Source organism: Lissotriton helveticus, chromosome 5_1, assembly GCF_964261635.1.
Source record: "Lissotriton helveticus chromosome 5_1, aLisHel1.1, whole genome shotgun sequence".
NCBI lineage: Eukaryota > Metazoa > Chordata > Amphibia > Caudata > Salamandridae > Lissotriton > Lissotriton helveticus.
Genome location: NC_136065.1, coordinates 1,796,046,876 through 1,796,069,535, shown reverse-complemented (window position 1 = coordinate 1,796,069,535; position 22,660 = coordinate 1,796,046,876). Strand labels below are relative to the sequence as shown.

At 42.8% G+C, this 22,660-nt stretch overlaps 1 protein-coding gene across 1 annotated transcript in view; it reads left to right on the top strand.

Annotated features, from left to right (window-relative positions):
• The first annotated feature begins 14,668 nt into the window (after positions 1-14,668).
• The window catches only part of NSF (N-ethylmaleimide sensitive factor, vesicle fusing ATPase), a 657,569-nt gene continuing 649,577 nt past the window's right edge, over positions 14,669-22,660 (top strand). Inside the window, exon 1 of the mRNA XM_078645103.1 lies at positions 14,669-14,892. Coding sequence (XP_078501229.1) covers positions 14,881-14,892 — 12 coding nt within the window. The 5' untranslated portion in view covers positions 14,669-14,880. The remainder of the gene's footprint in view (positions 14,893-22,660) is intronic.

Below are 22,660 nucleotides of genomic sequence, written 5' to 3'. Positions count from 1 at the left end.
TTTGTTGTCTCGCAATCTTGTCACAATTCAAGCCTTTCTTTTCATGTAGTGTGGACCCTGTGTCTCACATGGAGTGGATCTCTTTCTATTCCTTGAATGGGGCAGTTCGATGTCTTTAAAATCCTATGTACTTGTGGTCATCCTTTAAAAACAGCTTGCTTCGATTTACTCGCTTCCCACCATTTGTTTGGGCTGGCTTAGAAATTCTGTGCACTTGCGGGTAGACCAGTTGCGGCACCTCGAATGCTGTATCCTTTGCTTTATAGCATTCAGTTTCGCTTTGTGTCTGTTGCTGTGCGTGGTACAGGGACTGGTCCGATAATCTTATTTTAAATTTCAAAGTTCCTGCACGCCAGTCTGCCGTGTCGTGGATAAGCCTCTACCCATCGTAAAAACAAGCAAACAATCACAAGGATATATCTTAGTCATCATCATCATCAAAATACTTTATTCGGTTTTACAAGTAGAAAACCATAAAAGCAACGTTACAGCAATAAAAAGAGGCAATTTTAAAAGACATATACATTAATCATGGACAGATATTATAAATAATTCATTTGAATATTGACAGAAAAATGTTAAAAACTATTGTCCATATAATATGTGCAAGCTCTAGAATAAAATGTAGTTAATACAATAGCCACAGTACGGGGATCCATTAATTCTGGAAGCTTTTTCTCAGACTCAGTGCCGATTTTAAGAATCCAACCACAAATAAAGTACTTTCTGGTTTTAGCAATTGCAAGAAGCAAAGGGCTGGGCAGACCTGGGTAAAATTCATCTTTTTAAAAGGGGTTTTAAAAAGAACCTCCGGGGGACATCATAGTAGTGGCAAAATAACATAAAGTGCGTCAGATCCTGTGGAGATGAATCATCGCAGCCACAGGGAGACAACACCTGTCCTCTGTGGCTTCCCTTTGGAACAGCAAGTAGAAGATGGTAATAATCAAACCTGAACCTTAGGAACCTTTCATAGGGAGAGAGGGGCCATGTAAGAGATGGTTCCAGCGATGGAACAGTTTTGGAACAGTTTTAAGTAGCATGAATTTTCGCACGCTGGATTTTGCCAAATCTGCCTCATCTCTATTGAATTTTTGCCATAGAGAAAAAGTATTTTTTACATAAACCACATCCCCAGCGGTGATCATGTCAGGGCTTAAAAAAAGGTCCGGACGTCCCAGATCGTTAAAGCAGGTTTTTAAATATTTTAGGCAGGGGATATTAAGCATATATATATATCTTAGTCTACTACATGGTGGCATCTCTATGAAATCCAACTGCATTCTGGTAAAAGGGCCTCCTTTCCTTCCTATGGTTCCCAGACTCACAACAGTTTTTCTTCCTGGATTCAATTGTTGACATATTAGACATCTCTGACACAAACTCTCAGCTATTACACGAAACTTGGGATTGTACCAAGTCTGTCTGAAAAGTCTAATCATTGCATCTCTGCCAATGTGTGCCTGTCCATGGTACATTCGAGCCATATTAGAGATCATGCTATCGGGCGTGACTGGTCTTTCATCTCTATATATCCAAATTTCATCTTCCTCTCTTTCTCTACAACCTGATTTTATCCATCTGTCTTTTTCCTCATCACTTGCTTCTTCTTGTTAGTATGCATTGAAGGACTAGAAACATGTTCTTTTTCTCTGTCCCGATTTATAGATGATTGGTTTCTGGCACAATATTGGGCTATAGCATCAGCAAATCGATTGCCCTCAGTGACATAATCATCTCCATTTTTGTGAGCAGCACACTTCACAACCGCTATACTTTTTGGCAGCTGTATTGCCTCAAGTAACATTCTTACAAACTCACCATTTCTGATGGGGGATCCTGCAGAGGTCATATACCCTCTCTGGGACCACAGTTGTCCATAATCATGCACAACTCCAAATCCATATTGACTGTCAGTCACTACAGTAATTCGAACATCTTTTTTCCAATTTGCATGCTCGAATCAAAGCAATCAGCTCAGCCACTTGGGCGGAACGTATTTCTTTCAAACAAGATGCTTTCATGACATCTGCCACTGTACATACAGCATATGCAGCACTCAAAGCTCCTTCATCTGTTCTCAAACATGAACCATCCACAAACAGCACATAGTCTGATTCTTCCAAGGGTTCATCCTTAATGTCAGGTCTTGGCTTTGTACAATACTCAAGCACATCCAAACATTTTTGATCAATGTAATTTTTGACTTCCACGTCCAAGGTATCAGGCAATAAGGTGGAAGAATTCACATTTACACATCTAGCAAGTGTTACATTGTCTGCACCCAGAATCACTTTTCATATCTAGTCAAACGGCTATTTGTCGTGTATTGCGTCTTGGTTCTAGTGAGGAGTATTTCAACTGAATGTGGCACATAGACCTTTACCGGGTACCCCATCACGATACCTTCACTTTGTTCCAAACTCACACTCGTAGCAGCTACAGCTTTCAGACACCCAGGTAATGCTCTTGCTACTATATCCAAAACAGCTGAAAAATACGCAATTGGTCTTCTCATTCTTCCATGCCTTTGAATCAGAACTGATAATGCACACCCATCTCTTTCACTGCAATACAATTCAAATTATTTTTCATAATCAGGCATGCTAAGTGCTGGCGTTTCGCATAAACAGTTTTTCAATTTTTCAAATGCTTCCATTTTTTTTCATTCAGCACTATAGGGTCTTTCACATCTCCTTTAGTCAATCGTTGCAATGGCTTTGCAATTAGTGTAAATCCACGTATCCACTGTCGGCAGTAACCAACCATTCCCAGAAACATTCTCACTTGCTTCGGTCTTTGGTGGATTCATTCCTCTGATAATCTTGATTCTTTCTGAGGTTACTTTTCTCACTCCTTTTCCAATCTTATGACCTAAATATTGTACTTCTTGTTGACAAAACTGCAATTTTGATGGAGACACTTTATGTCCTCCTTCTGTCAAATGCTTCAACAATGCATTTGTATCAGAAATGCAAGCTTCTTTGGTCTTTGATGCCACTAATAGGTCATCAATATATTGAACCAAAACAGATTTTACAGGCATGTTCAGATTTTCTACTGATTTCTTCAGCATTTGATTGAAAATGGAAGGACTTTCTGTATACCCTTGAGGAATTCTGCACCATGCCAAAATACGCTCATCAAACCTAAATGAAAATATTGGCTGGCTGTCAGGGTGCAATGGAACCGTAAAGAACACATCACACAAATCAATGACTGTGTGCCATTCTGCGTCATGTGGAATTTGATATAGTATCACAGCTAGATTTGGTACAATTAGACAACATGGAACGACTATTTTATTAACCTTCCTTAAATCGTGCACTATCCTAAAAGTTCTGTTTGGTTTTTTCAGCCCCATAATTGGTGAATTACATGGACTGCTCATTATCTCTTTCAGGATTCCTTGCTCAATCATTTTGTTTATTACTGGAGTTACTCCTTCAATTATTTCTGGTGTTAGTTTATACTGCGGGACATTTGGGCATATGGCATCTTCTTTCACAGTAATTTTTACAGGACTCACTTCATTCATCAGACCTATCTCTTCTTTCATCAGACCTATCTCTTCTCCTGTGAAGTCCCACACCTCTTCTTTAACTGTTTCGTTTAATTCAATTGGGATCTTCTCTTTGTCAAACACAGGAAATGTTTCACTCTTTTCTGTATCTATTATTGACATTGTCAATTTATACAGAATATCATCAGCTGCTGTTTGGAAAGCAATGCCATCTGGTGAACAGTAAATGGCACAATTCATTTTAAAGAGTAAGTCACGTCAAAGCAAATTTACAGGACTGCTGTCACATACAACAAAGCGATGCATTTCTTTAAAAGAACCAATTTCCACTTCCACGGGCTGTGTGAGTGGGGTTTTAAACTGTCTGTTCATTGCACCTACTACTTGGATGACATCTCCAGAGAGAGAGGAAGGTTTTGAATTTCTAACTGTTGAACGGGTAGCACCTTTGTCCACTAGGAAAGTAACATTTACACCATTCACCTTTCCATTCACAAAAGGACCAGACTGATCTACATCCAGAGTTTCGCCAAGCACGCACTCAACTTCCTCTCTTAGGCACCGTCAATAGCTCTCATCGGACTCGTTTCCAATCGATCTCAGCCAATTCTGTGGAACAGCGGCCACATGCGCCGATCTTTTTACCTGCTCTCCTCCGTAGAATCCTGTCTCTGCACTCTGCTGTGTGACTACCTGTTGCTGTGGTGGTGATTGTTGATTTACCTCATTCTGCACCTGTGGATTTAATGATTTATTTTCAGGATTAACTTTTGGGGGTAACTTACACTCGTTCTTCCATTGCCCTATCTTTCCGCAATTATGATATGGTCATTTCTTTTTAGCCTCATCTATATTCATTTGTCTTTTTCCTTTATTCATATTACCTTTCATCTTTGTCTGACCCATATCATTAGTTTGATTAGCCAATTGTGCTTCTTCTTGTTCTGCAACTTTTACTTGTGCCCACATTGCCTTTTCCTTAAGCTTACACTGCCTAGCTTCAATATCATCACTACAATATTTCGCATACCTCAAAATGTCATCATCAGAACTAGATTACCAACACATCATGTGATATCTTATCATATCCCCTGTTTCAGGTCTCAAACCAAACATGAACCTATATACAAAATTACTCATATCTTTCTCACTCAGATTTTCATATCCACTGTATTGTTTAAAAACTATAGGCAATCTTTCATAATAAGCTTGTACAGATTCTTTGGGTTTTGTGTAGTCCTATCAATGTTTAGCCAATCCGTTTCTTTTGGTGGAATTGTCGTGATATCAGTAGCTCAAGATAAGATGATGCCACTAACCTCGGAAGATCGTCAGCAGGAACGATGACAAGCAGAAAGGCCTCCCTATTCCCCTTGGCGCAACCCCACATAGAGTGAAGCAGACACTACTATGCAAGAATGCACCCCAGGGAAAAGGGAAGTGGATAAAACAATAAACACTGCAGACCAAACGGCTCTTCCTAGTCCTGCTTCCCTTTTCAGAAATACCACGTTCAGTACAGAAGCGTAGGGGTTCTTTTGAGGCAACTAGATATATAAATGAGACAAGAAGCCAGGGATTAGGAAAAGACATAAAAGGAACCAATTATACCAAACTGTTTTTACATAACTCTCACCACTCACAAGCGTAACACTGCAGTCCCCTGAAATAGTGGCAAGATGTTCTCTGTGGAAAGGAAATCCTGAAATCCCAAACTACACTCATAAGGGGTTAATTGAAGTTACATTGATTCAGAGTTGTCAAAGGAGTCAGCATAAAATATAAACCAAATATTCTGTTTCTTCACAGCATATACGTTTAAACGGAGAACCAACACCAGCAAGGGTTAACTCATTAACACCAGAAAGAAGTTTCCATGAAAAGCGCTCCTGCACTGACTTCTCTTAAAACACACCTAAATACCTGAAATAGTCACGCTTTGAAAGGCGCCTTGGTAATGCGGGAAAGATAACACCCCCCCTCCTAGTAGCTCGCTGGTAACGGCACCTGGGGCCCTCGTGACGCAAAGGCAGGCAAAGTAAAAAGGATCTGTCCGCTCGTCGGTAGCTGCCTGGAATCAGAATACAGAGACTCAGCAAAATCCAGCGGGGATCACCTCCCGCTATGCCGAGCTCCGAAACAGAAAACCACTCGACGGTGGCAAACCGGAATCTGAACACGGAGACTCAGAGGAAGCAGCTTGAAATCAGAACCCGGAGGCTTCAGCAATCTGCGGGGAACACCTTCCGCTTGCTGGAGCTCCGGACACGTTCGGGAAGTTTGTCAAGCCCCGATCCTGTTTAGAGGAGGGGCTTTGTAGCCTCTGTGTGGGCAGCAATGCCGGAGTCTGCTTCTGGTGTGCCGAGCACAAGGCTTCTGGGAGTTGTAGTACCTGATGTTCTGTGTGCCCCCAGTGGTCTCATGTGTAATGCGCTTTCTTGGGAATGGAAGGGAGAAGCGTGTCAAATGCTCTTTGCCCTTGTACATCACCCGTGATCGCTACAGGAATTTTATTTTTCAAAAATGTTATGACTTGGTCATATTTCCTCATTACCTCTGGACCTGGAGCACCTGTTTTTGCATCTCTTAGATATTCATCTTTTGGCCAATCGATAGTAATTTGACATTCAATCCATAAATCTGCAGGTACAACTATATCAAACAATCCATCTAAATCCTCCCACAACACCTTCGAAACTTTTACAAACCTGTCTACTTGTCTATACCACTCTACAGGTTTTTCTTGCAATCTTGGATAATCATTTGCGAATGATAATATATCCTGTCTGCTCCATGGTACATGCACATAACCTCCTCCTGATATTTCTCTCATGGGATATTCTGTTGCTACTGGTTCCTTTTCTTTAACACGGAAAGCTAAAGATATTTTATCTTTGGCATCTTCCTTTTCCTTTATCCACCTGCTTCTCCATCGGTCTACATCTCCCCATTTTCTTAGTAATACAATGAATTCTTTTATCTCAGTTAATCGCCCTGCTGTGTTCAGATTATCTATGTCTTTTACAGTGAAATCCACTTGGTAAGGGTTCTGTAATAATTTTATTTTTGCAAATTCTATCCCTAATTCATTTGCTGCTTCTTCTAGTTTATCATGTAGAGTTTTTGCTCTCCATGTTATACTTTTACACATGAACATCAGCTCATCATCCTGATAGGTTTTTAACTTTTCTGTTCCAATAGTTCCGATTATTAGTTCTTCCATATCTATTTTTAATCTAACCAAGTCTAAAAGTTTAGGTTCTGAATCTTTCTTTTGTAATGTTGTAACCCAATCATTTACAGCCAGATTCATCATCCAAAATTGCGATCGCAATCGCTGCGAATCAGCTATTGCGATCGCAATTCAATGATCTGCAATTCATGATAAGAAAAGTGATAAATTTGCGAATTTGCAAAATCGATTTAGCGAAATCGCAAATAAAATCGCAGAATCTAGGTGGAACCCCCTTAGCGAATCGGAATTTGCGAGATTCCAATGATTCTGCGATTTAATTTGCGAAATCGCTAAGTAATCGCTAACCAAATTCATCAAAATTCGCTAATTGCAAAAAAAAAAAAATCGCTAATTGCGAGGCACAATTTAAGGAGAACCCAAACCAGGTGGTAACCATGAAGTCAATGAAAAAAAAAATGAAAAAAAAAAAACTAGCCACAGGTGCGGCCCTGACCAAACACAATTAAGCAGACACAGTAGGAGCATGAGGACATTCACAATGCCAGGACTCTACATGGTGGTTAGGCGGCGAAGGCTCCAGGCTGCAGCAAGGAACAGACGCAGGATCCAGGAGCGAAATTTTCCGCCAGCGGATCACACTTCTGGGACAAACTGAGGAGCAAATCTACTCAAAGTACCGGCTGAATGGAGCAATGATTACCAAGCTCATCCGGGACCTTGATCCCTGATGCAGCACCCAACAAGGAGGACCAATGCTGTGCCCACCCAAGTCCAGGTCTTGTGCATCCTGCACCTCCTGGCCTCGGGTAGCTTCCAGGGGATAGTTGCCGTTGCAGGGGGGATCTCCCAGAGCACCATGTCCCGCTGCCTAAGTAGTTTCCTGGAGGCCATGCTGACCCGGCTACACCATTACATCACATTCCCGACTACCCAACATGACTTGAATCAAACCAAGCTTGATTTTTACAACATTGCGCAACTCCCCCATGTAATTGGATGCATTGACTGTACCCATATCCACATCTGCCCACCTGCACAAACAGAATACATGTACCGGGACCGCAGGTCCTACCACTCACTGAATATCCAGATGGTGTGCAATGCTAAGACAATCATCACGGACATAGTGGCACATTACCCGGGGAGCACACATGACTCCTTCATATTCCGGCACAGCGGCATGCACACACGACTGGCCAGGGAAGACTTTGGCAAAGGACACCTTCTAGGTAAGTACACATGCCAACAATCAGTACTTCGTAACCATGTAGCTGCGCATAACAGGCACTCACCCTCTGCTCCTTTTATTCAGGTGACAGCGCCTATGGTCTCCGTGAGTACCTCCTCACCCCATACCTCAACCCTGCCACACCACAGCAACGGCGTTACAATGCTGCACACATCTGCACAAGAAATTGCATTGAGCGGACATTTGGGCTTTTGAATAGCCGATTCCGCATGCTACACAAGACTGGTGGGGCCCTCAAATACCAGCCTGAGGTCTGCTGCCGCTTCGTGACCGTGTGTGCAATACTCCACAACATTGCTACCAAGCGGAGGATACCTGTAGAGATCTCTGGCAGTGAGTCGGAAGGGGACAACTGCCCACCTGCACATGTGCCTCATGCACGCGGGGAGAATCCTGCTGAAGGACACAGGCGCCGCAACCAAATCACAATGAACTGTTTCTAGTGCACCCACTCCCCTCACCCAACACTTCACTCATGCATGACAAAGGAAATAATGACATGTGTCAGATTAACTTGTGCATATTAAATATTATTGTTTTTCTCACAATAATGTAATTATTTTTTTTATATTGCATGAGAGCTGTATTAACTCATACATCCCCATGTTTGTGAAGAGGGCATTCTTGTATCATCAGCATATCCCTGCCGGTACATTAGAAAGAGTCAGTGGTGCCTCCGGGTGGACGCTCCCAGTCGCCTTTTCGACTTCCTCCACATCTGCATTTGCCCTTGAGGCTGCAGTGGGCCTGGTGCTGCGGCAGGGTACCGTCACCAGCGGCAACGACAGACTACTGTGGCTGGAATTGCCCTCACTGGCATCATCCCCCCCACTTGCTTGGCCATGGCCAGTCGCCTGCAGACTCTGCACTGCTGTGGTGACTTGCTCCAGTGCCCTAGCGATGTCCTGGCAGCATTACACCATTTGAATCTGCATCGCTAGGGAGCGACGCGATAGTTGGGAGGTGGCATTCCCGATAATATGATTGGAGCGTGTGTAAGCTGACAGGCGGGTCAGCAGCTGGCGGTGGCGGCGGCGGTTGACATCCTGCTGGGACAACAGGACCTGGCTGTTTTCCTGGACAGCAGCGGTCATGATTTGCATGCTGTCAGTGAGCTGTCCCACATTACGTGCAGTCTTGTGCAGCTGCAGGTGGATGGCTGCCAAGTGACGGGCGTGCGTCTGATGGACTCGGAGCATCCGACGTTCAATGGACAGGCCAGGATCCCGGACATTTACCCCCCTGCCAGTGCATGTTGTTGTGTCGCGCTGCTCCCTGACCAGTCCGCTGGACTGTGATCGCACAGTGGCTGTGCGCCTTGTCTGCTTCCTGGCTGCAGCTGTTGTGGCCTGTGCCACTGCCATGGGTGTTACACGGGCTGGTTGTGGCGCGCCTGTAGCTGCAGGGGTGGCACTGTCCACAGGGGCAGGTGGTGGTACTACTGCTGCTGGTGCTGCCTGTGATGGTCCTGGTTGAGGGGCAGGATGGCCCTCTCCCTCGGTGTCCTCGGGATTGTCGTCAATGTGTAGGGCCTCACTGTCGCTGCTGGGTTGTTCTGTGCCACCTGTGATGTAAATGGGACCGTGATTAATGACATGTTTCTTGCACATGGGAGGTTGCTACATGCATGCAGGCTAGCATTCCCTGACTGGCTTTAGGAATGACTCTCACTTGACAGGTCTGGCTGTATGGGGCTATCTGGAAATTGTGGTCACACTACAAGTCCCACAATGCAATTGGGCATTTCTGGTGTGCATGGCCTGCATGACTGGGGTTTTCTAATGGGTAGCTCTGGAGTCATGGCCATTGTTAGGGGACAGGGTCGCAGTGGCATGGCACTTACCTTGGGATTGTTGGGTGTGTCGGGAGGAGTCCAGCCGGGTGACCCCCACGCATGCTTTGGGAATCAGGGTGTCCTCCACAAGGTCCTCCAGTGGGGTGTTGGGTGGTACTGTGGGCTCTCCTCCTCCAGTTGAAAGTCGCTCCCCCAACCTCTCTGCAATTCGTTCCTTTGCACGCCCTCTGAGGTCATACCACCTCTTTTTTAGTTTGTCAATGGAGCGCTGGGTCACTCCCACTGCATTGACCTTAGTGCGGATGCGCAGCCAAATGCGCCTCTTGTCTGCCTCAGGAACCCTCCGTGAATCCTTACCGAAAAGCCGGTCATGGTCCTTTGTGACTCCCTCAATTAAATATTCAAGTTCCTGCTCGGAAAATTTAATTTTCCTTTTTCTTCCAGGGGCACTCCTCCCTGCTGCTTCCTGGGACATTTTATGGGGTTGTCTGTCTCCTGAATTGCAGCTGCAGATGGTTTGTAGTGGAGCTCTGGCCAGTGCTGCTTCCACTTTCAGGCTCAGTGAGCGGAATGAGGGAGGGAACTGCCTACTTCCTGGTTGTGATGTCATCATTGTGCTCTAAATGCGACTTCCCGTTTTTGCGATCTCGCAATTAGCGAGATCGCAATTTGCGATTTCGGTAATTGCGAGATCGCAATTTCATTACGGAAAAAGGGCGATTCTGCAAATTTTATGCAATTTTGGCAAAACCGCAAACGGCAATTGCGGCCGATTGCGATTCGCTTTTTTTTTAATCGCATTTCTTCATGAATCCCATTCTGCGAATTCTAAATTGCGATTCGGTAATTATCGCAATTTGGAATTCGCAGAATGTGGCTTTGATGAATCTAGGGGTTAGTTCTTCTGCTGTTGGTCATACTGGAGTTTTAGTCAAATCTATGCTAGCTACACTTTTCTCTGGAGTTTCAGTTGCTGATTCTGCTCCCATAGGAATCCTATATATTGGACTCTGATTCATAGTTAAATCTGGTGGTGTCGTTCTAATTGTACTCTTTGTTTCATTCAGATCTGGATACATTTTTTCTCTTACTTTTTGCAAACTAGAGTTTAAAGGAATAGTTAATGAATGCTCATCTATTTTCAGATTTTGAAAAAACGGTATAACAGGACCTATGGTTACTGGTACAGTTACAGCTTCTACATTTTTAGTTAATTCTTTAATTTTCTCTTCCAATTCTTTTGTTGAGCTCTCTAATTCAGAGGTCTTGAATTTTCAATTTGTACTAGTTCTTGTTTTTCAAGAGCACTTTTTACTTCTAAATATCGTTTTGGGTTTCGGTTATTCCAATCTCCATTGGCGGTGCATTCGGTGTCACCACTGCAGAAGTTGGTTGATATGGAGGGGGTCTCCTATTTAGAATGCTCTCCAACACCTCGTCCTCCGTATCACTCATTCCACATCCACTCTTTTCTGATACCTGCTGTTTTCTTTTCTCCGTACATTTTCTCCCTACAGTTTCATCTACTGTTCGCATTGGATACATACCATCCCACATATCAGCACACCTCCATCTTTTCATTTTACTCTCATGTGTAGTTCCCCATAATCCTCTTGAACTGCCTTGATTTTCTCTTACTCTCACACTAACGCAACAATCAGAGCAGGCTACGTCACAATCTTTCTAACCTATTCCAGCGCGTCTCACACTAACGCACCAATCAGGATTGTATATGTCACAGTCAAGTGGACCTATCCCAGCGCGATTCTTGCTGCTGTCAGCTCAACTCCTGCTTCTGCTGACCCTACCTTTACAAAAATTTATTGGCACAATATTTATATATTTTACACTACCTAAACCTGTTAATTACCACATAAAACACATTTTCATTGTCTGCTTCACTAAAACCAAAGAGATAATTTATCCAAACTTACAAGAATTCTGTATTTCCAGTAGGTAGCGCTTACCTCTTCCCTACCACAGAATTTTGTTTTGCTGATAAAGTAGCACTTCCCTCTACCTTACCCTTCTTTCAAGCTTAGGGGAAAACCTGTTACTCTCCCAGGGATAAGCGTTTTTCAGAGTTCAAAATAGACTCCTATTCTTAAGGCTGAGATTCTACAGGTGGCCTTCACTATACATTCACCACTCTCACAAGGAAAAATGTCCCGAAAGATAACACACAACGATGTTACCACTTTGAAATCAGACAATGCACTGTGCGACTTCACTTGCCACACATTTCCCTGCCTGCATACAGGGCAACCAACTTCCTACTTGCCGGAAGTCTTTAAATTCCGACTACACGTAACATAATACAAACTCAACATATAGTGTTAAACATAAAACATTCATAATCTCCAAACTGACCTATAGTAACCAGACCTCTGCTACCAAAAAATCTGATCCAGCAAAGCTCCCTAACAACCCTCAAACTCATCCCACTTGTCTCAGGAGCAATTTACTTTTTACTCATCAGTGGGGCCCATAACACCGCGAGTCACACATTCACACACCACACTGCCCCTGAATCAGTGAAAAAAGAGAGTGAGCTGCTGGTTAGCAGGGTACCTCCTTAGCCTAAATTGTATATTCTATACATTATATACATTCCAGAAATTATTTAACTTTGTAATAAGGAAAACATAACATCAAGGTACTCCGCTATTTGGTCGATGGACCAACTAGTAGAAGTCAGTTGATGGCGATTAAGACCAGCTCAATCACAGTATCACTATAACTTTTAGCATTAAATTGTGTCATGACTTTTATTATAGTAAAAAAACGGACTTGAGTTTATATTTTCAATAGATTATCTACTTTTAATTAGGAAAGAAATTAGCATATTCTTTAGACAAGCAAAATTCTTAGCATTTATTTAGTACATTTAAGAAATAAAGTTAGAAAAGCATATTACCAATCTGTCAAAGGTGAATGACAGAGCCGCATTAAACAGGTTCCAGAGCTGACTGCCTCTCTATTCTCCTCAATGTCTCCCTTCCGACATGAAATCTCTGCAATTATTCATCTTCTTGTCGTCCATTCCTTATCTCTTTTGTACATAATGAAAGTTCTTTGACTTCCTTTCCGAGTCTTTTAGATGCAGGCCTGCTTTTCACATCTCCCGCTCATAAGCCAAGCTGGCCTTGACATCTCTCGCTCTGCGCATAGGCCGTTCACTCACACTTCTTGTATACACTGCACATGCGTGGGGGCCATCTTTTCTGAGTCTTTTTCTCAATTCACTTAAACAGCCATTTTCAGACTAGGCCGCGCAGACCTCATGGGAACTAATGCGAAAATAAACACAACAGAAATTAGATTTAGAATTTTAACCCTTCCGTTTACCTCCCACTATTTTAAGTTCCCCGGTTAGATGTTACCTAGCAATAGCACACAAATAAGCGTCATTTTACTCACCATCTGCATTCTTTATTGCCACAAAACTTCTAATATAAGCACAAATACACGTTTATTTAGCTAAGTCTACAATACCACAGCTCTATGTTAATATGACTTGTTTGTTTTTTATTAGTATATTATTTCTGCGAGACAGCAATAAGTGTTCCCATGTGTTGTGTTGACTTTACATGCATTTTGTTGATTAGTTTACATGCTTCATTCTATTACTATTTTTATGGTTATGAAAGATTAACTTTACAAGGGGTACACAAACATTTTTGTCTCTCCCTTGCTCCATCATAAGCAGTGTGCAAACTTGGCAGCTATGATAATATCAATAAGTGGAGATCAGGGAATATGTAGCATCACATCAAGAAAGCATATCGACCAGAGCTGCTGACTTTAGGACTGGGGAACGAGGTAGCGAAAGCAACGACTGCTACTACCAAAGTACACTCTGGGCTTTCAAAAGTAACAGAGCAACACTCCGTTGTGTCAAAAGAGATGTATTACATTAAGTGGCATTTGTAGAAAAGCCTCCATTGTTGCGAAATTGCCTCTAGTCTTTTCGGCTCACATGAACTGCTTGTACATAGCAGAGCGTTAAATAGAGTTAGTGCTCAAGTTCTAGCCCTTACCAGATGTGACATTTAGCCTGCTGTGGGTAGAAGTTCAACTTGACCTCCAGATGTGTGAGTCTCACTTATTTTTTTATTTTATTTATTTATTGCGATTTTATATAGCGCGAACATTACCCGAAAGTGTCAGAGCGCTTTACAAAAGAACCAGTTGCGTTACATAAGGACTTTGGATTACATGAGTTGCATGAGAGATACAAACAGAAAAAAATTGCAAATGTACAAGGTGTAAAGTCACTCAAGGTAGAGATAAAAACAGGAAAAAATTGCACATGTTCAAGTTGTAAAGTCACTCAAGGAAGAGATACAAACAGAAAAACTCTAAAGTCACATAGGAATGGTAGTAAGTACAAAGGTCTACTACCCAACTGTTTTCAAGTTCTGGCTTCGAACTGCTGTCTGCCGAACAGAAAGCGCCCGCTGTAAAATGGCCGCCAACAGTTACTAGAACGTAGTGTAGTCAAGTCAGCCAGGCTGTGAGAGTCGCCAACAGCCGGTGCCGCGTGGGAGATGTAGAATCACTTATATAAAACGGCAATACGTTATACCTAAAATTTTACCGCTAGAGGTCTGCAGCCTTTGACAGGAATATTTTTCAGTGTAGTGAACAGAAGTAATTTTTAAAAATCTAAATAGTTTTATTGCAAGATATAGTGGCCAGATAAAAAAATGTTTAAATGATTTTTCGAATATCATGCACCTTTCTATGCGCCGAGTTCAGAGGTCAGTCTACTCTCTCCTTTCTTTTGCTTTCATTCTCAACGCCAACGTCATAAACGAAACGTTTCACTAAAATTACGTATGCGCATTTGCATACCTCTGCGCCAGATAGGGCGGGATTAGGCAAAACAGCATTTTTTCTGTTTCTTTATGAAAAAGGGGCGGAACTAAATCACCTGTTTTTCTAAACGGTGACGTCTGCCTGACTTTAAGATGGCAGTGACTGGGTCATAGTAATCACGCCCCAATGCGCAGTCTGGGGCTCGGGTGCGCGCAGAAACGGGCGAGCGGCTGATTCGAGAACGCGCTCTGTCAGTGCAGTCCCAGAATCAGAAGCGGTCTGATCGGGAGGGGAAGATGGCGGCGCGGGTGAGTCTTAAGACATTTGGTGTGGTGCTGTCGAGCTAAGTCATTCTATAAGAAATGTTGTGTTGAGATTTGGCAGGACAAGAGGCAGAAAGAAGGAAGGTGGACATTGACCCCTTCATGTCACTGTGACAGGGGAAGGAATGGATAGTCAGCACTATGCCCTCTATTACCCTGGTGGGGATGCGCATTGGGAGGGCGAATGTATGCTTACAGTCTTTTGCCCAGACCTCCAGTGCTGCTTGGTTGGCCTTCCTGCAACCCTCGATGACCTTGGCTTTGATCAGCATCTCTCTGCCCACCCGAGACAAGTACGGGAGCCACTGGCATCCATTGAGGGCTCAGGTTCTTCTGACACAAGTAATGCATTTGCCTCAGGTGAGGCTGCAGCTGTTTATTTAAAACAAGTGTCGCATTCCGAATGTGTCCTTCCTTTAGTGGCGTGACTGCCACTGACTACCCTACCCTAGGCTGACACGTCAGTGTCACTGCCACCACTGGTGGCCACTCCGTTCTATAAATTACAATTGACACAGCTCCGATGTGATGGCTACAAGTGGCATCTCACAAGTGAATCGTTGGTTGGTCTTGACCCTCCTTCTTCTCCTAGTGAAGCTAATATAACACAGGTGAAGTGGGTGATGCTGCCAGCACCAAGAAGGTGAAGTGGGTGATGCTGCCAGCACCAAGAAGTGATGCTGCCACCGACATCCCTTAAGTGAATGGCTGCCACTTTTTAGGCAAAGATGTCTCCATTGGCAACTTCACACTGACACTGTTACCACTGACACCTTCACAGATGTAGCCGCCATTCATTATGAAGGACACTGACAACATTTTACTTGATGCAGGAGTAGGTGACGCCCCTTAAATACACGCGTTCCTTCCTTACATACTTGTTTACATCCTTGGGTGATGTGGTTGTCATGGACATAAGTTCATCAAATTTGCTGCCGTTGACACCCATCAGATGAGGTGGATTTTAAGGTTTGAACTAATACCCATTAAGAGGTGGAATGGCCACCGACACCCCCCAGGTGACCCACTTAGCATTAACACTCCACAAGAGTTTCTTTTTTCTCCCAGATGTGAACCAGCTTTTACTGACACATTTTACATGAAGTTACTGCTACTGAAACCTCTTGGGTGATATGGGAGGCATCAACTCGATTGATACAGTGCCTTTGACGCCCTCTGGATCAGATGAATGCCAACACTTGTTCCACTTCATTCACCTAATGCTGCAAGTGATCCCCTTCCTCATGGCAGAATTGATGAAACTGACAGTATGCTTGCCAATTCCATCCTGCATAGATGTTGAGTCTGCAAGTGACATTTGGCATTGTTCCTCAAAGAAGAAATCCATTTATGGGTATTTTGGGTTGTAGCGGTGCACTGTAGAGAAGTGCTGCTTCCCCATTTGTTGAAAAGAAACCATGGGATTATATTTAACTCAGTTCATACTCTTGACTTCTCATATTTTTACAGTGCATATGACATGATTTTCAACCTGTGACTTCTAAGAAAGATGTTTTTATTTCTGTATGCCTCGAAGGTGTAGATTGTGTTTACCTAAGGCTTCCCAGTTTTGCAGATTGCTGCCTGGATTTTGTTATACTTGAAGAAAAGCAGCCACATTTTCAAGTTACTGCGTTGCTGGTCTACAAGAAAAATGTGTTGATGTTCTTAATGTAGCCAGACATTACCATTTCCGTAGGAATGTTAACCTCCTTAAGGCTATGCCCCCAACACCTTCTTTTCAAAATGTAATTGTTTTCTTTAGCTTATTATGGCAGACTTTTCTTCTGGTTACAAGCTGTTTTATATTGGGGAATTCTACCCAATTCTACCTTCAGTTCTGTAAAGCATTGAAAGCTTAATGTTACACACACTAAAGCCTTCGTACGTCTTAGAATGCTGTTCCATTTATTTCCACTGTTGCCCATAACCTTCTTAGATGGACATTATTCCTAATAAATACTCCATAATATGACAGCAGCTACTAAGGCCACTCCATATTTACCTGCAGCTGATAAGCTTAGTTAAATGGTTGCCTCTGATTTACACCATATGACGCTGCTAGCTTTGTGCTTCTTCATTTGTTAAGCGTGTTGTGCTTTGAGGGCTTATGATACTATGCGAGCTTTCAGACTGCTGGCATGGACATATAGCACCGAGGACATTTAACATTATGATGCTTAAGTAAACGATATTTGTAATGAGCTTCCCTAATACCTCCCCATCAATGATCCCACCATCTCCAAGTGAAAATACTGAGAACGCATCTTGCTCTTACATTCCCCTCTGTGAATTTATCCATCCAACCTTCTCACATTTGATTTTGTTCCAAGTTCAGGTCAAATGTACTAACCTTCGCTTGTTGAATGATCATTTAAAAAAAGTCTACACAGATGAAGAGTACTGTTAGTTTTATGGTGGGGCGAAAGAGATGTTTCAATGCATTCAGATCACACCCAGTGCCTCTTGTGACAACAACTCAAAATCTGACCCAGTGTTTCGTCTTTGACAACTGCAGCCTTGACCGTTCCCTGCACCAGTTCTCAGATGCACAACTTCCCTTTTTGGCTTCTGAGCCTTGACCAAATGGCTTGTTTTTGACACCTTCATTAGATCATTTGACCAGATCTTGCCCAATGACTTCTTATTGACAGCATCCTTTAGTCGTATCTATTGGTTCATGTGATATCACTCCTAGACCTGACTTTATGGCTTGATTCTGATGTCACACCTAGGCTTGACTTTATTGCTCATTACTGATTGCACCCTCACATCTCACTCTACAGCACCCATGCAATCGCATCCTTACACCTGACAGCATACACAGACCTTACTTATTGGCTCATCTTTAAAATAAACATTAAAAGGGAACCCTGAAGTCTGTTTGACACCCCCATCAGACCTGATCGAAAGGCTAACAGCTTCCACAGATCTTACTTTAGGTGGTATCTGACATGAATGCATCTGAGCCTATGATTTGTCTCTGATAGTATCACCAAAATATGTGCCTGTGTGTCACCTCTGAAAGTGCCCCTGTTCACACCTTGCACCTTGTTTATGATGGTACCTCCAAGTCTGACTTCCTGGCTCATCTCTGGCAGCAGTCCCGACATGGACCTCTATTTTGTCTCTGAAGACAATCCGAGATTATATTTTATCTGAATTCCCTCCACATTCTCTATGACACTATCGTTATGTCCAACCCCTTCCCTCCCCACCCCCCCCTTATTTGTGTAGTGAAAATTTTGACCTCGCCCACTAGAGCGTTTTACATGATTATCAGTTAACCGCTTCAGCGCGGCGCGAATTTTTGCGCTGTGCTGAGCGTTCTAATGAGCCAACGGGCTCATGACGGAACGGTTCCGTCATGAGCACAGGCCAACCGACGCTTATGACGGAACCGTTCCGTCATGAGCATCGAAGGGGTTAAATTACACAGGGTCTCATTGTTTTTTAGGTCGAGCCTGGCATACGCAGCGCGAAGCGCTGTTGCCAGCGAGGCTTATTGTTGTGGACTTGTTTTTTTAGACATGGGGAGATTAAGTTATTTGCCCAGATTCACAGGATGTGCAACTGATGCCAGGATTCAAACCTAGTTCCCCAATTCCAGAGTCTGCAGATCTGCCGTAACGCCACATCCATGTTCATCTTTGTGACTTTTGTCATCCCCACATTTGCATCTACTCAGTTGTTCTTATGATAGTAATGCCAAGACCTGTCCATGCTGCCCCATTGTGAGAGGCCTTTGCTGCTATAATCGTGATCATATTTCTTGGGCCACCATATTTTAACTAATCTGCTGACAGGCTTTGGAAAGTGAGTACTTATAGGGGACAGCCCATTCCCCTGCAATTTATCCAAAGTTACTTGCCCAGTCATTTAACTATGTCTGCTATTTATAGGAAACATGCCTTAATATTACTCAGTCACATTTATACTCGTAGCCCCAATTATGTGTCCTTGCCAAAGTCTGTCTCAGCCTGTAGTTGGTGGTGCGCCAAACCATGTAGGCATCCTTACTTTGCCTGTATATGCTTCCGGGTACACCATTGCCATACTAGGTAGTCATTACCATGTGTGTATTCTGACAGCATCCTAACTTCCACCTATGCAGCTCGGTAAAAGCATCCAATTACACACTCAACACTGTACAGCGTTTCGTATCTCCCACCCATCGGTGCCAAAGCTCCCATAGTAATCAGTGCAGGAGCAGACAGGATAAGTAGCAAGCGTCGATCCTGTTCTCACAGTCAAGATACTGGAGCTGCCTTTGAGCAGTCGCCTCATAGTGTGGCCGGGCCTTGTGTGGTTTGATGGGCACCTCCTCAATGGATGGCTTTGGGTGTCTGCTGTACTCGGGCTTCGGATTGTACTTCTTGCTTTAGTTCTTCCTGGCTTTCTGCCTTTATGAATTGATTCTCACACACCAGCCATGTGTGTGGTTCAAACTTTCACTTAACCTAAATAATTCAAAGTTTAAATTGACTGTGAATCAAATGCAGCATGCTGTCAATTAGGCTGCGAATCTGTGGAGCCTAAATGACAACGAGATGCATTTATTGATTTTGAAAGCTGTTGAGTTTTGTATTTCACACTTTGAATTAAAAAATAACTATCCGTTTTTAATACATATTTTTATGACAAGTGGATAATTTCACTGATTCAAGATTTTGTGGGGTGAAAGTCTGAACCATCTGAATTGCGGGTATGTGAGAAACATATATCACACCCGATTTCTCTTCGAAAAACCGGACACCGACACAGGAGCAGTTTAGATCATCGGCCTTTCAGGGTTATTTTATTATAAAAGCATGACGCGTTTCGGCATACCTGCCTTGTTCACATGGGCAGCCTTTAAAAATATAACATTCTTATACCAGAGCAAAAGGTCACATGATCATTATCTTCATGGACAACAGACTCATTTGTTTTTTTCGCAATTCACAACATCCGATAAAAATTTCTAATACATTTTCTATTAAAATCATAGAAATTCTGGACATATTTACAAGTTGCAATGTGTTACAATGTTCTTTTACTTTATGCTTTCTGATAAAAGCATTTGAATAGAAACAAAGACCATTATTTACATTTTTGTTTTCTTATTCATTCTCAAAAAATTGTTCTGGGCGTTGCTTCATGCCATCCTGCCCAACCTTTATTTTTTTCACATTACACAGAATTTTTGTATTTGTTCCACAGTAAATAAATTGTCCAGATTAAAATTCATCTTAAAATCCATTTTTTTAGGATTATTCTGATTGCATTACTCGGGTGTTGTTTTGCCATGTATGCATTCTTTTGTATGCTTTTTTTGAGGGTTTTTTCCCCCTTTACTCTCCGGGTTGTATGGATCCAAACTTTTCACCGGCATATATATAAAATGTTTTGTCTTCTTTTTGTTTCCAAGAACATCAAACAATACACTGTATCCATTAAACAATAGATCATCGCAGGCAGCACAGTTCATAAATGCAGCATCTCTCAGAATGTACGGCTTGGTTTATGGTCCGTCTCCAACCCTCAACTCCCCAGCCAGGCTCTGAATATAGGTAGCAGTGACTCTGTTGAACATAAACCCCCCTCCATCCACAGTCTGTGAGCAGATTCCCCCACAGTCTCGTTTTGGTATTAACGTATCATAATGTGTAAAATCATCAGTTTCGCTTTTTATCTCTCAGCGTCACATGGGATGCCTAATAGTTTACATTGTGGGCTACTGGGTGTGTGTACCTCCAGCTCTGCCATCCATCAGTTCAGAAACTATCTCTACCCAATATCTGTGTATGTTACGGCATTCGTGTGGAGGAAGGTCCCTTCAGTGGCACTGCATTTACCACATGGTGACAACATACTCTCGCTCGCATGGATTTTTCTGATGCTTTCATAGGCCAAGTGTAGCATCCAGTGACTTAAAAGCATATTTAATTTCTGCAAGCATGGCTGAACTAATGGAAACACATCTTTGTGAGGGGCTGCTCTAGTATGCGGAACTTGCTGAACCTAATGCAGCATTGTTCTATGCCTGTCACTTAATGAATTCCCTTAACGCACTTACTTCATTTGTAGGTCAGTATTATTCTGTCTCACCAATGTAGTCTAGGTGCCATGTTACTGGGTCTGACCTTTCCCAGCCTGTGGTTCATGGTTGCCTATGGGATGCTGTTCCATGATATATACATAAACCAGATCTAAACATATGAATAAGGAATGTCTTATTCAAGAATGTGCGTTGAAAATATTGTGGCTTTTTATGGAAAGCTGCAATCGGTATTTTTATTTGAACATATTATTTTGTCGCTGATTTTTAGTGCACATGATGAGGCCTGGGAGTGATTCTGCCCACTCTTAAACTCCTTCCTATCAAACAAAACACATGTTCTACATTGCTTTGTTTCATATTGGAAAGTATATGTACATACCAATTATATTCTAGATCATCCGAAGTACCCAATCCGAGTTAAATACTCAATTCACGCTATAAAGCTCATAGCTTTTGTTCATAAATGGCACAACATGCTGGTTCTCAATCTGAACGGAAAAGTGCGAAAATTGTTACCGACTTCTTGTTCCTGTGGTTCCCAGTCCAGAAGCGGAAAGGGAAGCAAAAAAACACGAGTGGAATGTAGAACAGAAGCACATCCGATTTGCTGCTACAGAAATAATGACTGAAAAACAAATGATCGAAAATACGGAAAACAATAATTTGCAAAATGTCTAAATATATTAATCCAGAGGCTCAAAAATCCACATATCTTGATCAAATAAGCCATTGCCATCAGTAAAGTCAGATAATAGGAGTACTGAATGGTGAGGGTTTTTTTTCTTTTAGATGGAAAAGTTTTAATTTATAAATAGAGACGGATGGATGCCTTAATGAAGATTAATGATCCATCCGATTGATGGGCTATAATTAAGGCTCCTGTTATTATGGTATGTATTCCTGTACATTTCTGTCTGCATTGGTCCATGTTTTTTTAATCCGGTTACTGGTATTTACCCATATTTACCCATATTTAAGTTGTTTGCTGAAAAAAGAATTTGCACCTAGTGTATTTCCACACTTGTTTAGTTGATACACGTGCACTCACTATTTGATTTCTGTAAGGTTTTAGTGTAGCAATGAGAGTATTCATGGTGTACTATTGCCAAAGGTGCATTTCTGCAGCAATTTCAACCTCATTATGGAACTGTACTACTTTAAAACGGAGGACTGGGAGCCCTGATGATGAAGCGGTTGGTGCAGATCTCCAAGACATCCTTGTGTGTGTGGTTGAGAATGTACTTGTCTAACTGGATCTGCGGGGCTTGGCATGTGTGAGGGCGGCTGGGGGAGATGTCGTGGCTTCTGATTACAAGCACATTCTCGTTAGTGTAAGGGAGCCCCTCGCTGCTGTGATTGCTCGCTGATGGACGGGTGATACCGGAAGGGGATGCCCACTCAAGGCTCTTCTATTGCTGTTCTGTCTGCATGCATGAATCCGCTGCACGTGGCACGTTTATGTAATGGGTGCAGTGGCCTGTGAGCTCGAGCCGTCTTCTCTGTACCATCTGTCACTTAGTGCCGCGGGTTTCAGATTCAGTGAGGCGGGCCTCTTCACTGCAGTGCCTGTTTGTGCAGGAGTAGACATATTGGATGTTGCAGTTTCTAATTGGGACTGGAGTGGAGGCCCGACACGCAGTGTGTAAGCATCGAACTGCTCACTGAGCAGGGTCGAGTGGCCTAGTGGACTGGACTAAAGCAACGACTGCA